Source organism: Salmo trutta, chromosome 3 (assembly GCF_901001165.1).
Source record: "Salmo trutta chromosome 3, fSalTru1.1, whole genome shotgun sequence".
In the NCBI taxonomy this organism is placed as follows: Eukaryota; Metazoa; Chordata; class Actinopteri; order Salmoniformes; family Salmonidae; genus Salmo; species Salmo trutta.
Window position 1 is genome coordinate 70,488,560 of NC_042959.1, and position 16,152 is coordinate 70,504,711.

Below are 16,152 nucleotides of genomic sequence, written 5' to 3' on the forward strand. Positions count from 1 at the left end.
AGCCATGTAGTTAGAGCTAAGTGCTGTATAGGTCTCTGGTTCAAAACAGAGCCATGTAGTTAGAGCTAAGTGCTGTATGGGTCTCTGGTTCAAAACAGAGCCATGTAGTTAGAGCTAAGTGCTGTATAGGTCTCTGGTTCAAAACAGAGCCATGTAGTTAGAGCTAAGTGCTGTATAGGTCTCTGGTTCAAAACAGAGCCATGTAGTTAGAGCTAAGTGCTGTATAGGTCTCTGGTTCAAAACAGAGCCATGTAGTTAGAGCTAAGTGCTGTATAGGGCTCTGGTTCAAAACAGAGCCATGTAGTTAGAGCTAAGTGCTGTATAGGTCTCTGGTTCAAAACAGAGCCATGTAGTTAGAGCTAAGTGCTGTATAGGTCTCTGGTTCAAAACAGAGCCATGTAGTTAGAGCTAAGTGCTGTATAGGTCTCTGGTTCAAAACAGAGCCATGTAGTTAGAGCTAAGTGCTGTATAGGTCTCTGGTTCAAAACAGAGCCATGTAGTTAGAGCTAAGTGCTGTATAGGTCTCTGGTTCAAAACAGAGCCATGTAGTTAGAGCTAAGTGCTGTATAGGTCTCTGGTTCAAAACAGAGCCATGTAGTTAGAGCTAAGTGCTGTATAGGTCTCTGGTTCAAAACAGAGCCATGTAGTTAGAGCTAAGTGCTGTATAGGTCTCTGGTTCAAAACAGAGCCATGTAGTTAGAGCTAAGTGCTGTATAGGTCTCTGGTTCAAAACAGAGCCATGTAGTTAGAGCTAAGTGCTGTATAGGTCTCTGGTTCAAAACAGAGCCATGTAGTTAGAGCTAAGTGCTGTATAGGTCTCTGGTTCAAAACAGAGCCATGTAGTTAGAGCTAAGTGCTGTGTAGGTCTCTGGTTCAAAACAGAGCCATGTAGTTAGAGCTAAGTGCTGTATAGGTCTCTGGTTCAAAACAGAGCCATGTAGTTAGAGCTAAGTGCTGTATAGGTCTCTGGTTCAAAACAGAGCCATGTAGTTAGAGCTAAGTGCTGTATAGGTCTCTGGTTCAAAACAGAGCCATGTAGTTAGAGCTAAGTGCTGTATAGGTCTCTGGTTCAAAACAGAGCCATGTAGTTAGAGCTAAGTGCTGTATAGGTCTCTGGTTCAAAACAGAGCCATGTAGTTAGAGCTAAGTGCTGTATAGGTCTCTGGTTCAAAACAGAGCCATGTAGTTAGAGCTAAGTGCTGTATGAGGCTCTGGTTCAAAACAGAGCCATGTAGTTAGAGCTAAGTGCTGTATAGGTCTCTGGTTCAAAACAGAGCCATGTAGTTAGAGCTAAGTGCTGTATAGGTCTCTGGTTCAAAACAGAGCCATGTAGTTAGAGCTAAGTGCTGTATAGGTCTCTGGTTCAAAACAGAGCCATGTAGTTAGAGCTAAGTGCTGTATAGGTCTCTGGTTCAAAACAGAGCCATGTAGTTAGAGCTAAGTGCTGTATAGGTCTCTGGTTCAAAACAGAGCCATGTAGTTAGAGCTAAGTGCTGTATGAGGCTCTGGTTCAAAACAGAGCCATGTAGTTAGAGCTAAGTGCTGTATAGGTCTCTGGTTCAAAACAGAGCCATGTAGTTAGAGCTAAGTGCTGTATAGGTCTCTGGTTCAAAACAGAGCCATGTAGTTAGAGCTAAGTGCTGTATAGGTCTCTGGTTCAAAACAGAGCCATGTAGTTAGAGCTAAGTGCTGTATAGGTCTCTGGTTCAAAACAGAGCCATGTAGTTAGAGCTAAGTGCTGTATGAGGCTCTGGTTCAAAACAGAGTCATGTAGTTAGAGCTAAGTGCTGTATAGGTCTCTGGTTCAAAACATTGCAAATCACAAAATGTACTCTTACTAGCTACCTCATTTTCACATAATGCATTATTTATCTCCAGTTCATAACCCCCAGTTCTCTTTTTTGCCCTGTTCTATTTTGGTCCCTAGCCTCTACCCATTCAGTGTTGGCCAATCTGAAAGGACTGTATCGGTTTAACAGTATTGTGTGTGTGCCTACCGCCCTCACAACCTCTAAATTAGCATGTTCTGGAATCCTGGTGGTTTCCTTCTGCTTTTCTATGGTGATGTCTGTATCCATGGTGAGGATGAGTGTGGTTGTCAGGATGATCAAGTCTGTGTCACATGTTGCCAGATTTCATCTAATCTGCTGCACAGTGTGAAATCCGCACAAGTGTGTTACGGAGAGATTCTCACACGTGTTGTCGTTTCAGAGAGGCTATCTCAGTGGTGTGTGAGGCAGTGCCTGGAGCCAAAGGAGCCCAACGCAAGAGAAAGGTACACCAATATACACACACAGACAGAGTATTATTTATTTATGTGTTAAGTGGAGGGCCGTGGTCAGGGCGTTGTTGGGTCTGGATTTAGCTGGATTGTCCACTCTGTGGTCAGTGGTACTTCCAGGTAATTACTTCTGTCTCTCACGGTCTCTCTCTCACACATGTACACACTGCCCCTTGTATGAGGGAGACTTGTGACTAAGTTGTGTGTGCCGAGACTAAGCCAACTCCAACTGGGCCGGGCCCAGCCCGTCTTTAGTGGGGGGGGGATTCCTGTAAAACTTAAAGCATCCACCCAAACACTACATAAAACTGCTATATACACAACAGACTGGTTTGGCTAAAGCATGTCTGGCCCTGGGAGACTGTGGGAGACTGTGGGGGACTTGACTAGACAAGCTTTAGTTTGTGTTGACCATATGAACCATTGAACAGAGCAGCTCAGACATGCTTCACCCTCTCTATTGCCTTCACACACTCTTCTCTGTTTATTGTACAGTATGTTTACTATGCTCTGTTATCTGCTTTTAGAATATCTTCTGTTTAATCTTCCTTATTGGTGAAATCTTTCTTTCCCTGTTGGCCTTCTGTTTAACATGAATGGTTAATAAAGAGCTTTTAAAAGTTCCCTCCCTCCCCTCCCCCTCCAGCCGTCGTCTCGCTGTATGACGTCCATTCTGGGGAAACGTAACCTGCAGTTTGCTGGGATGACCATCAGCCTGACGGTCTCTACCAGCAGCCTCAACCTGCTGGCCTCCGACTGCAAACAGGTGACACACACACAAGCACACTCAGCATGGATCCTGAATGAGTGTTTGTTGTTATTGATCTATCTGGGTTTGTTATTACAGACTGTTACATGGTGTTAATTACATCATCCAGTCAGTTAGGTATTTAGAATACACTATATCTAACTGTCAATGGAATCAACTCCTACTGCTGAATGGAGAAACATGATCTCTCTCTCTCTCTCTCTCGCTCTACCTCTACCTCTACATCTCAACTCTTCATCATTCATCACACTATCATGCTCAAATCCCTCCCTCCCCCTCTCTCTCTCTCTCTCTTTTCACAGATAATTGCAAATCATCACATGCAGTCCATCTCTTTCGCTTCTGGAGGAGACCCAGTGAGTCATACAGCCCTCTCCCTCACTCACCTCACTATCCATCCTCTATCCCCACTCTATTTATTGCTCTGCCTCTGTCTACCCATCTACTCCTCTCTCTCTCTCTCTCTCTCCCTGCTTCACTCTGTCCACCCATCTACTCCTCTCTCTCTCTCTCTCTCTCTCTCCCTGCTTCACTGTCCACCCATCTACTCCTCTCTCTCTCCCTGCTTCACTCTGTCCACCCATCTACTCCTCTCTCTCTCCCTGCTTCACTCTGTCCACCCATCTACTCCTCTATGCCTCTCTCTCTCTCCCTGCTTCACTATGTCCACACATCTACTCCTCTCTCTCTCCCTGCTTCACTCTGTCCACCCATCTACTCCTCTATGCCTCTCTCCCTCTCCCTGCTTCACTCTGTCCACCCATCTACTCCTCTATGCCTCTCTTTCTCCCTGCTTCACTGTCCACCCATCTACTCCTCTCTCTCTCCCTGCTTCACTATGTCCACACATCTACTCCTCTCTCTCTCCCTGCTTCACTCTGTCCACCCATCTACTCCTCTATGCCTCTCTCTCTCTCCCTGCTTCACTATGTCCACACATCTACTCCTCTCTCTCTCCCTGCTTCACTCTGTCCACCCATCTACTCCTCTATGCCTCTCTCCCTCTCCCTGCTTCACTCTGTCCACCCATCTACTCCTCTATGCCTCTCTTTCTCTCTGCTTCACTCTGTCCATCCATCTACTCCTCTATCCCTGTCACGCTGCCTCTCCATCTTGCTCCGTCCATCTTTCTTTTCCTCTATCCACCTCTCTCTGTATTCCATAGCTCCTTTCCTCCCTCCTTTGTCTTCATCCACGTCAGTAGAACTCCCTACCTCTCTTCCTCAGACATGTATTCTTTCTCTTCCAGCTCTACCTCCTCCTCTCATCTCTTCTTCCTCCTCTCTAGATCATTGTGTGTTAATAGATCTTCCTCCTCCTCCTCTCTTCCTCCTCTCTAGATCATTGTGTGTTAATAGCTCTTCCTCCTCCTCCTCTCTTCCTCCTCTCTAGATCATTGTGTGTTAATAGCTCTTCCTCCTCCTCCTCCTCCTCTCTTCCTCCTCTCTAGATCATTTTGTGTTAATAGCTCTTCCTCCTCCTCCTCCTCCTCTCTTCTTCCTCTCTAGATCATTGTGTGTTAATAGCTCTTCCTCCTCCTCCTCTCTTCCTCCTCTCTAGATCATTTTGTGTTAATAGCTCTTCCTCCTCCTCCTCCTCTCTTCTTCCTCTCTAGATCATTGTGTGTTAATAGCTCTTCCGACTAAACATCTTTGCTTCCTTCTCTCTTCCAACTCACCCACTCTCCCCTTTTCTCCTCACCTACCTCTTCATATTTCCCTCTCATTTGCCCCTCCCACCCTCTCTTCCTCCTCCCCATCCCCCTCTTCTCGTTTCTCTCCCTCAGGACACAGCAGAGTATGTAGCATACGTGGCCAAAGACCCAGTCAACCAGAGAGGTGAGACTCAATGTCATCCCTCCAATAGATTTATCCAGCAGCGCATCCAGTCCTTGTTCAGTACCTTACATCAATGTCATCCCTCCAATAGATTTATCCAGCAGCACATCCAGTCCTTGTTCAGTACCTTACATCAATGTCATCCCTCCAATAGATTTATCCAGCAGCACATCCAGTCCTTGTTCAGTATCTTACATCAATGTCATCCCTCCAATAGATTTATCCAGCAGCACATCCAGTCCTTGTTCAGTACCTTACATCAATGTCATCCCTCCAATAGATTTATCCAGCAGCACATCCAGTCCTTGTTCAGTACCTTACATCAATGTCATCCCTCCAATAGATTTATCCAGCAGCACATCCAGTCCTTGTTCAGTACCTTACATCAATGTCATCCCTCCAATAGATTTATCCAGCAGCACATCCAGTCCTTGTTCAGTACCTTACATCAATGTCATCCCTCCAATAGATTTATCCAGCAGCACATCCAGTCCTTGTTCAGTACCTTACATCAATGTCATCCCTCCAATAGATTTATCCAGCAGCACATCCAGTCCTTGTTCAGTATCTTACATCAATGTCATCCCTCCAATAGATTTATCCAGCAGCACATCCAGTCCTTGTTCAGTACCTTACATCAATGTCATCCCTCCAATAGATTTATCCAGCAGCACATCCAGTCCTTGTTCAGTACCTTACATCAATGTCATCCCTCCAATAGATTTATCCAGCAGCACATCCAGTCCTTGTTCAGTACCTTACATCAATGTCATCCCTCCAATAGATTTATCCAGCAGCACATCCAGTCCTTGTTCAGTACCTTAAATCAATGTCATCCCTCCAATAGATTTATCCAGCAGCACATCCAGTCCTTGTTCAGTACCTTACATCAATGTCATCCCTCCAATAGATTTATCCAGCAGCACATCCAGTCCTTGTTCAGTACCTTACATCAATGTCATCCCTCCAATAGATTTATCCAGCAGCACATCCAGTCCTTGTTCAGTACCTTACATCAATGTCATCTCTCCACTTTGTTGCTTTTATGTATTTTGTTTTGTTGCTTTTTGTGCTATTGCTCTGTCTGCATACTCACTGCTCATTGTTTGTCTGTATTGTTATTGTAATTGTTTTTAATAACCTGCCCAGGGACTGCAGTTGAAAATTAGCCGGCTGGCTAAAACCGGCACTTTTACTGAAACATTGATTAATGTGTACTGCCCATGTAAAAATAAATACAAACTCAATATATTTATCCAGCAGCATATCCAATCCCTGTTCAGTACCTTTCTTTGGACAGCGAGGCAGTGCCAATATTCTGTTTCCTTACCTCTGCTGTTTACCCTCCTCTCTGCTTCCTTTCTGTCCAGCGTGTCATATCCTGGAGTGTTCGGAGGGCTTGGCCCAGGAAGTCATCAGTACGATAGGGCAGGCCTTCGAACTACGCTTCAAACAGTACCTGAAGAACCCCCCCAAACTGGTCACCCCCCATGACAGGTGTGTGTGTGTGTGTGTGTGTGTGTGTGTGTGTGTGTGTGTGTGTGTGTGTGTGTGTTTCTCACTCCTGAGTTCTGACTCCTCTCCCCTTTCTCAGGATGGCTCCGTTTGACGGCTCAGCGTGGGAGGAAGAGGAAGATGAGGGAGCACCGCCCCCTGCAGATGTTCCGTACTATAATAACTTCCCCGGGAAACAACCTCCTCCTGGGGGACTGGTGGACATGAGGGCCCGCCCTGGGGCTACGCTGGTGAGATATATATACACACACATCAAGTAATTGTTAGTCAATTGTATTGAATCCAGACTGCAGCTCCAGGGGAGAGAGGGCAGTTCAGCATGTAGGCTAATCATCTGGCCCAGTCTCACCCTCACATCACAGCAGCCCTTAGTCTTCCACTCTCTCTGGCACTCTCCTTATCCACCTCACAGTGTGTGTGTGTCTCGTCAGTTGGTCAGTGTAATGTATGTTTTTCCATCTGTATCTTAATTGCTTCTGGTGTGTGTGTTTTCAGCCCTATGGACAGCCGGGTCAGAATGATATTCACAAGCAGCCTCTTCCCCCTCTACCAAGTGAGCCATCTCTCTCTCTCTCTCTCTCTCTCACACACACACACACACACACACACACACACACACACACACACACACACACACACACACTCAGCTAAAGGATATGAGGTGACACATAATACAATGACTTGCAGTGAGAGAATGACACGGACACAGTGAGAGGAAATGAGTCAGATTGACCCTGTGTGTTACTCTAGGACAGTGTGTGTTACTCTAGGACAGTGTGTGTTGCTCTAGGACAGTGTGTGTTGCTCTAGGACAGTGTGTGTTGCTCTAGGACAGTGTGTGTTGCTCTAGGACAGTGTGTGTTGCTCTAGGACAGTGTGTGTTACTCTAGGACAGTGTGTGTTGCTCTAGGACAGTGTGTGTTGCTCTAGGACAGTGTGTGTTGCTCTAGGACAGTGTGTGACAGTGTGTGTTACTCTAGGACAGTGTGTGTTGCTCTAGGACAGTGTGTGTTACTCTAGGACAGTGTGTGTTTCCCTAGGACAGTGTGTGTTACTCTAGGACAGTGTGTGTTGCTCTAGGACAGTGTGTGTTGCTCTAGGACAGTGTGTGTTGCTCTAGGACAGTGTGTGACAGTGTGTGTTACTCTAGGACAGTGTGTGTTGCTCTAGGACAGTGTGTGTTACTCTAGGACAGTGTGTGTTACTCTAGGACAGTGTGTGTTACTCTAGGACAGTGTGTGTTGCTCTAGGACAGTGTGTGTTGCTCTAGGACAGTGTGTGTTGCTCTAGGACAGTGTGTGTTGCTCTAGGACAGTGTGTGACAGTGTGTGTTGCTCTAGGACAGTGTGTGTTGCTCTAGGACAGTGTGTGTTGCTCTAGGACAGTGTGTGTTACTCTAGTACAGTGTGTGTTGCTCTAGGACAGTGTGTGTTACTCTAGGACAGTGTGTGACAGTGTGTGTTGCTCTAGGACAGTGTGTGTTGCTCGCAGTGTGTGTTGCTCTAGGACAGTGTGTGTTGCTCGCAGTGTGTGTTGCTCTAGGACAGTGTGTGTTACTCTAGGACAGTGTGTGTTACTCTAGGACCGTGTGTGACAGTGTGTGTTGCTCTAGGACAGTGTGTGTTGCTCTAGGACAGTGTGTGTTGCTCTAGGACAGTGTGTGTTGCTCTAGGACAGTGTGTGACAGTGTGTGTTGCTCTAGGACAGTGTGTGTTACTCTAGGACAGTGTGTGTTACTCTAGGACAGTGTGTGTTGCTCTAGGACAGTGTGTGACAGTGTGTTGCTCTAGGACAGTGTGTGTTGCTCTAGGACAGTGTGTGTTGCTCTAGGACAGTGTGTGACAGTGTGTGTTGCTCTAGGACAGTGTGTGTTGCTCTAGGACAGTGTGTGTTGCTCTAGGACAGTGTGTGTTGCTCTAGGACAGTGTGTGTTACTCTAGGACAGTGTGTGTTGCTCTAGGACAGTGTGTGACAGTGTGTGTTGCTCTAGGACAGTGTGTGTTGCTCTAGGACAGTGTGTGTTGCTCTAGGACAGTGTGTGTTGCTCTAGGACAGTGTGTGTTGCTCTAGGACAGTGTGTGTCAACTGGTCTCTGTGTTCCCATAGGGGTGTCGTGACGTGAATTCCATTAATGCGATGACAATTATTTAATCAAATCAATTTACTACGTTTAAGTGATTAAATTAATGACGTAACAATTAACTCATTAGCAATCTTGGGGCACCACAGAAAAAGTTTGTTTAATGAGTTACCATTTCCCCGAATTGACTGAAGAATATCAGAATTATACCTTTATCATATTAGTCATCCATTAATTATTATTACCTCATATCAGTCTCATTCTGAACGTTGTTGACTTAAATCTGCAGCAACCCTAGTCTGCATGATGATTCAGCGATACACAAATTGGCTTAATTATTTATTTACTAACTAACTAAATAATCACACAGAATGAGATAAACACACACAGAATAGATTATACGTTGATTACTAACATAATGCAATGAAAAGTCCCTAGTGGACTAACCCGATTTGACGGCTGGTTACACAGTGAAAGGGCTGGGGAAAGAAAGCGGGAGAAGGAGAGATAAAGGAATTCAACTATTGTACATACAGTTGAATAATACGCTCATCGTAAATATGGATATTTAGCACCCTATCACCCGCTCATTCAGATTTAGAAATGCAATGTGCATATTTACGCTTGTATGTCTTTGTCGACTCGCTCAGCTGAAATCGCCCGATCCGTCTGTGACGAATAGTTCAACAGAAAGTCTCTGTTGACACCATGTCCTTAGGAGTTGTAGTAGGTTTCATCTAAGTGCATCTCCTCCCACTTCCCGCCACTGGACTTCCTCTTATCACTATATCTGGTAGTGAGAAGAAGTTCTAAACGGATGCCTCAGATTTATACATCCTGTGAATTATCTGGGTTCTTCTATCTGTGACATCGCAAAACAGATATTCTATATATCTGTTCTACTCTAAATGTTTCCCATCCCTGAACACCTCCCAGGTGATACTGACAGACAGTTATGTGATTAAACTCCTCTGATTGGTTGTTTCAGTGGGAGCAAAGGAGGGAGGGCGGGACCTGTGTGATGACCCCTCATACGTCAATGTGGATAAACCCCGCCCCACAACAGCTGCAGTCAATGGCAACGCTCACAGAGATGCGTTCGATATGAGTGAGTCCCAGTTGGCCCTATCAGCTAGAGTCTGTGTACAATACATCAACTGGCCCTGCAGTCTGTAGCAGTCACTATCAGTCATCTCAGATAAGACTAATTAGAATGGTTATCAGCTATATTGCAGTAATTACACTACAGTAGAAGTCATTAGTTTATTCATTTGGGTTTGGACATAGGGGAAGTTAGAATATTGGTATCCTGAATGTATCAAGAATGAATCTGGTCTGGTCGTATGGTCTCACAACGTCTCTCTCACTCTGCCCTCTCTCCTTCTCCACTCAGAGCCGTTTGATGATTCCCTGGGTGTATCAGGTCTGGGGGTCTCAGCGGCACCCCCTCTGGTGGAACAGCTGCAGTGTGAGGCCTGGTTCCACGGCAGCCTGAGTCGCAGGCAGGCTGAGAGACTGCTGACCCGTGACGGAGACTTCCTGGTCCGAGAGTCAGGCACCACCCCTGGACAGTACGTCCTCACTGGACAACAGGGGGGTCAGCCCAAACACCTACTACTGGTCGACCCAGAGGGAGTGGTGAGTTGGAGGGAGAGGTGTCTGAGTTAGAGCGAGCCACCCGACGCCTTCCCACTTATCAGCTGTGACGTGCTATGTTTTGTTGACCCTCTCTGTGTGTGTGTGTGTGTGTTGTCTTACTCCTCAGGTACGTACCAAAGACCACCACTTTGAGAGTGTGAGCCACCTGATCAGTTACCACATGGACAACAGACTGCCCATCGTATCAGCAGGCAGTGAGGTGTGTCTGCAACAACCAGTGGAGCACAGGGCCTGAACACACACACACAAATACAGCAATGCAACACACACACACACTCTCTCAGAAACACTACACATAAGCAGTGCTGACCACATTAAGGAAAGCCAAAAAAAACACCTCTGTCACTCTTTCTGCCAAAATCATTTGCTCTCTGCTTTTCCTCACACCCTCCTCTCCTCTTGGACGACTCACTGTTTCCTCCTTGATCCCTCCTTCTGTTCATCCTTCCGTCATCGAGGTCCACTCCCTCCACTTCCTCCATTCCTCCAAAGAACGTGGGAGTAACACACAGGAACACTTTATTTTCCTTCTCATTGGGACAGAAATGAATACAATTTAGTAAAAAACTGAGCGATATTAATTAAATCATGCCATAGAGTCATTCAGAAATGATACAATCATAGTAAAGGAGGACTATGGACCTTGGAGGGGAGGAGTGAAACGTAGAGAGAGGGATGGGGGGAGAGGTCTTGATCCAGACATGGCAGAGGAAACAGTTTCTCTCACCGTCACAGAAGCACTCCAAAGACTTGTCTGATGATTGGACTCATCAGAGAGCTCAGACATGGACCCTCCAATCAAATATCATTTGAACACAGGAACAGCCAATCAAATATCAGTGGAACACATGAATAACCAATCATGACTGAGATCAGGCCTCCTGTTAATATGCATAGACATTTTTGTGTCCACACCAATCAGGGCCCTCGCTCACCCTCAAGCCACTCCCATTAAAAGACCTTTCATCTTTGACCATTGACCCCCTGAGTGATACCTGGTGATGTCACGGAGGACGTCTCTGTATGCAAAAAGGGGGGTTGCTATGCCAACAACCATTGTCTCCATCTGTCCAAATATGGACAAGGTTTCTTTCCGGCCTCCGAAGGTGGAGTTTGATAAAAGGATGTGATTCATGCCCATCCGGCATCATCCTGTCTGTCTGCATGGGACTGGTCTCCCTGTCTGTCTGCATGGGACTGGTCTTACCTTTCTGCTCTGATCATGACAAAGAAAGTGGACTTGGACTGGGGCAGCAGAAACCATGGAGATGACTCATACACCAACATGCAGTGTGCTAGTTTGTATCTGTCATGTGTACTTTCATTGGGAGTATAGTGTCTTTACATAGAGAGGGATGGAGAGAAGACTGGGAAGAGGCAGGGGGGAGGTTCCACATCTAGAGATGTCATCAGACTTAGACATGATGTCATCTGAAAGAGCTCAAAACCAATTCTACGACGATGTCACAGTCAACCCAAATGCGGCTGTCACAATTTAATCGGTGCTGTGTTGGAATCGTAGTTCGGATTAATGCCAATATTTTCTTGCTTTTCAATGGATTTGTTGTTAATATCTGTTTGCCTTGACAATCTATGGCCATGTCTCTGTCTGGACGGGTGGGGGGTGGAGAGGTTGGGGGGAATACTGGATGAAGTGTGTTTAATGCCGAAAGCATCCGGTCCAGAGCATTCAAAGCAATGATCTTATCTCCTCTCCAAATGTGCTGCAACACTTGGTCAGGAGATTAGCTTTTAGCGTTAGCATTAGCATTAGTGTGTGATGTGTTTCTTCTCAGCTCACTGCAGGGAAAACTGTTATCAGCGCTGTTCACAACGAAATTTGGGAGCTTCGCAAACATTGGTCGGACGTTGGACTTTGACGTGTTGTTTTCCTTGGAATTAGAAGATAGTAGAGGGAGAGAAAGTGGAGAAATCATCCTCTCCCTCCTTCTCTTCATGATATTTTTTGTATCTTTTACTCGTGCCTTGTTTCTTCGATGCAGTCACCTCACTCCAGTGCAGTCTGTCACCTAATGTACTGTGCTTATTGTACAGTCAGTTGATGTACTTAATCCAAATGTAGTGGACCGTTGGATCCTGTCACATGGTCTCTCAGGCCATCAAAGACTCTGCAAAGAGGACACTGACTCTCACCACCCAGGTCCAGTGATGGCAATCCGCTCCTCTATTGCACATTCATTATTACTTCCTGTTGTCACTTGTTGTTGTCACGGTTGTTCGATGTCGCAGCTCTCATTGGAGGGATTTCCACTCCACCTGTAAATAACATCAGACCTGATTGGTCGGTTTGAGTTCTTGGTTCTGAAATGAAAGTCTTTATTGTTTAGATGTTATTAATAACATGGGTGGGACAGAACCAGATACTGTATTTCACATGTAATTCCCACAGAATACTTTTCTCTCTGAATCCAATTCATTTTGATTCTAGCCAATGAACCATGTCCAGGTTTTTGAGGGAGGCTGAAACCAAACTGTAAACGTGGAAGTGAAGAGTAAACTGGGATCTGCCACCTGCTGTACAAAATATTTCTGTCTGATCAGTAGGGTTGCAAAATCCCGTCGTTTTCCAGAAATCCTGGTTGGAGGATTCACGGAATTCCTGCTTATTCGCTCGTGTAATTCTATGATTATTTTAACCAGGATTTCTGGAAAACCGGGGAATTTGGGGAAAGTTATCTGAATTTTGCAACTCTAGTCATGAGAAAGGGCTCTCTGAACCTGGACAGGTAATTGTTTTATTTATCTTTCTCATTGTGCTTCTGTGTGTGTGTTGTGAGAGGATGTGTGGATGATCAGAGTTTATGGTTGGGAGTGTAGGGGATTGTGTAGTTCTTACATGGTGGCACGTGTGCTGTGTGTGAGGCCTTTGTTTCATTCTGTCACAAACACACAGGAGGGACAGCTGTGTTAGCCACCGACTGTTTAAGTGACTACAGGTCCTGGATAGGCAACAAGAAAACAAGTATACAAGCCCCAAGGTGTGTGTGTAAAAGGAATAATCTATCCTCTACATAATTTGTGAAGCATTCTAGCGTTGTCATTGTTCATCACAGTTGCCTTTGTTGCATGGAAATCCTTTTTTACAGTTTCTATATTGTTGTTGTTTTGATGTACTTTGTCATTTGAGTTTTGAAAGCAAAAGGGTTATTTTCAATTAGCCTTCACAAATATTGATTTAATTTTTTACTTTTTACAGTTCTGTTGTAATACTCTTGTTCTTTTGGGGGAAAATACATATGTTTACACCTGTATCTGAAATCACAGATTGCATATAAATGCATATATCATGAATCTTTCTTGGTGAGTTTGGTTTTAAAATGCAGTTTCTTGGTTTACTCTTTGGTCTCCTGCGATGTGTTTTCTTAAATGTTGATTCATAACTATTAAATAGAACATATCCCCTTTACTTATTTATTCTGCTAAATACAGGTGAAGACTATATATTGTTTTAATTGCAGTTCTACACTTCGAGGAGACGACCAAGGAGATTATGAGAAGACAGGACAAGGAAAGATTGGGCAGGAAGAAGTTACTTGAGTTACCACAGGGAGAGGATGAGACTAGTTGAGTTACCACGGGGGGAGGTAGAGGCTAGTTGAGTTACCACAGGGAGAGGATGAGGCTAGTTGAGTTACCACAGGGAGAGGATGAGACTAGTTGAGTTACCACGGGGGGAGGTAGAGGCTAGTTGAGTTACCACAGGGAGAGGATGAGGCTAGTTGAGTTACCACAGGGGGAGGCTGGTTGAGTTACCACAGGGGGGAGGTAGAGGCTAGTTGAGTTACCAGAGGGAGAGGATGAGGCTAGTTGAGTTACCACGGGGGGGAGGTAGAGGCTAGTTGAGTTACACAGGGAGGAGGTAGAGGCTAGTTGAGTTACCACAGGGGGGAGGTAGAGGCTAGTTGAGTTACCACAGGGGGGAGGTAGAGGCTAGTTGAGTTACCACAGGGGGGAGGTAGAGGCTAGTTGAGTTACCACAGGGGGGATGTAGAGGCTAGTTGAGTTACCACAAGGGGGAGGTAGAGGCTAGTTGAGTTACCACGGGGGGGAGGTAGAGGCTAGTTGAGTTACCACGGGGGGGAGGTAGAGGCTAGTTGAGTTACCACAGGGGGGAGGTAGAGGCTAGTTGAGTTACCACAGGGGGGAGGCTAGTTGAGTTACCACGGGGGGGAGGTAGAGGCTAGTTGTGCCTCTACATTAAGTGCCAAGGCGTACAGTAGGGTCTAGGGTTAGAGAATGTGCCTTGGTGCAGGGTCCATGTCAGCAAATGTTCTATTTTCAGACATCTGGTGAGAACATGTATAGCTGTCATTCACAGAATCATTTCAACCTGGACGATGACCACCACGCAGTCATCCAACAATATAGAAATCAGAATAGTGGGGCCTACTTATTTCAACCTGTTCAGAAGAGAGAAACAATAGGCTGTCACACAGTCCTGGATAAAGAGAGGAGGCATATTGTGCGCTTTTACAGTAGAGCTGCATTGAGCAGGTGATACTGGAACTATCCTGAGGGGTGTACTGTAGGTGGTGGATAGATTATGCTTTACATAGAGAGAGACGGAGAGCACCGAGCTAGTCTGTTCCAGACTGGCAAAAACCCTAGAGATACAGAGAGAGAGCTGGAGGGAGGGAGAGAGAGGGGTGGTGGGGTGCAGAACACACCCAGAGCCAGTGAACAGAATGGTTCATAACCAGGGGTGACTGGTGTGTCTGTGTAGAAGAATAGAATAGAGAAAGATCAGGAGCTGAGAGAACACTTCCTGGTGTTGGTAGTGTTGATGTCACTATAGGAGGAGCTCAGGACAGGAGCTCTCTGTCCACTCACACCCAGTCCAACCCTGGTCTTCTCTTCCTTTCCTCCTCAACTCCTCTGGGATTGACCTGACCCCTATTCCTCTCATCTCCCATTTCTATAATTTCTTCCTCTTGTCCTCCGTGTGGAGCAGAGCCATGCACCCCCAGCGTCCTCTCCCCCAGGCCATGCCCTCCTCCCTCGGGCAGAACCTGCGTGACATGGCCATGGGCCTAGGCAGAGGGAAGAACTTCCTTGGTGGGAACATGGCCTACGGCTTCATCCAGTCCCTCAAGGAGTGCCTCTACTTCGTACTCTGCTGCTGGTGCATCAAGGAGATACTGGACTGACTGAGACACTACGAGAGGGAGAGAGGGGCACGAGGGTGAGGTTCTCTTTCCTGCGTGTCTCTCTGGACGTGTTTCTCTCTTCCTCCTTTTAACTCTTTCTCCTCCGTTTTTCTCTCACCAGCTAAGATGTTAAACACAGCGTATGAAGTGGTGTAAGTATGAGTCTTGTCATTACATACAGTAGATACTGTACATAGTTTGACTCCAAAATAGAAGACGTTTGCCAAACTGTTTTCTGACAACATTTCCTTTCAGCTACGGTACATGTTAACTGTAAAATATTCTACCAAATATGTAGGACTGTGTAGTATGTTATGTTGTACATGTTGTACTATATGGCCCTGGTGTGTGGATTTACTCCTCTTAGTGCCCATGATGCAGTTCTGTATTCCTGTCTGGAGGCTTGAGAAACTGATGTGCTGCCTGGTGGTGTATCAGAGGTTCTCTGTTTTTCTCTGATCCTGAGTCAGTCGGTCTGGAGACCTGCAGTGTGTGTGAAGCATCGTCTTAACACCAATCAGCTGATCCTAGACCTGTGGGGAAACCAAACCTGTGAGGCAATGCACATGGCTTTTGATGCTGTTTAGGTCACATTAAATTCCAAGTTTTATTAATTTCTGTACAGTCTTAATATGCAAGGAATAAAAATGAATGTAATATCTGATTTTGTTTGTGTGTGCTAACCAGAGTCAGGTGATGTGTGTGTGAGAAACAAAAAAGTAGAGCCTGACATCTGCCAATGTCATCATAGTGTCAGGTGGCACCACTCAACATCGGAAAAGCATTGCGTATGGTATATTTTGCATACCCACTCTTATCACCTGCGTGTGTCAATCAATCTG

General features: G+C 45.8%; 2 protein-coding genes across 5 annotated transcripts in view; both read left to right on the forward strand.

Annotated features, from left to right (window-relative positions):
• Nucleotides 1-13,569, forward strand: part of LOC115186485 (SHC-transforming protein 1) — a 30,707-nt gene extending 17,138 nt beyond the window's left edge. For all 3 annotated transcript variants that reach the window (XM_029746116.1, XM_029746121.1, XM_029746109.1), the window contains 10 exons: nucleotides 2,212-2,275; nucleotides 2,928-3,047; nucleotides 3,353-3,406; nucleotides 4,837-4,888; nucleotides 6,259-6,385; nucleotides 6,483-6,633; nucleotides 6,899-6,956; nucleotides 9,472-9,591; nucleotides 9,877-10,121; nucleotides 10,249-13,569. In XM_029746116.1, coding sequence (XP_029601976.1) covers nucleotides 2,212-2,275; nucleotides 2,928-3,047; nucleotides 3,353-3,406; nucleotides 4,837-4,888; nucleotides 6,259-6,385; nucleotides 6,483-6,633; nucleotides 6,899-6,956; nucleotides 9,472-9,591; nucleotides 9,877-10,121; nucleotides 10,249-10,377 — 1,120 coding nt within the window. In that variant the 3' untranslated portion in view covers nucleotides 10,378-13,569. The remainder of the gene's footprint in view (nucleotides 1-2,211; nucleotides 2,276-2,927; nucleotides 3,048-3,352; nucleotides 3,407-4,836; nucleotides 4,889-6,258; nucleotides 6,386-6,482; nucleotides 6,634-6,898; nucleotides 6,957-9,471; nucleotides 9,592-9,876; nucleotides 10,122-10,248) is intronic.
• Nucleotides 13,570-14,184: 615 nt separating this feature from the next.
• Nucleotides 14,185-15,974, forward strand: LOC115186508 (lens epithelial cell protein LEP503). 2 transcript variants are annotated; one of them, XR_003875757.1, is made up of 3 exons: nucleotides 14,185-15,345; nucleotides 15,432-15,462; nucleotides 15,678-15,974. XR_003875757.1 is itself a non-coding variant. In XM_029746132.1 (2 exons), exon 1 carries the CDS (start codon nucleotides 15,119-15,121, stop codon nucleotides 15,308-15,310), a length of 192 nt encoding a protein of 63 aa, XP_029601992.1. In that variant the 5' UTR covers nucleotides 14,185-15,118; the 3' UTR covers nucleotides 15,311-15,345; nucleotides 15,432-15,974. The 2 variants fall into 2 exon arrangements, 1 of the variants encoding a protein (XP_029601992.1); XM_029746132.1 differs by having other exon boundaries at nucleotides 15,432-15,974.
• The last annotated feature ends 178 nt before the right edge of the window (nucleotides 15,975-16,152 follow it).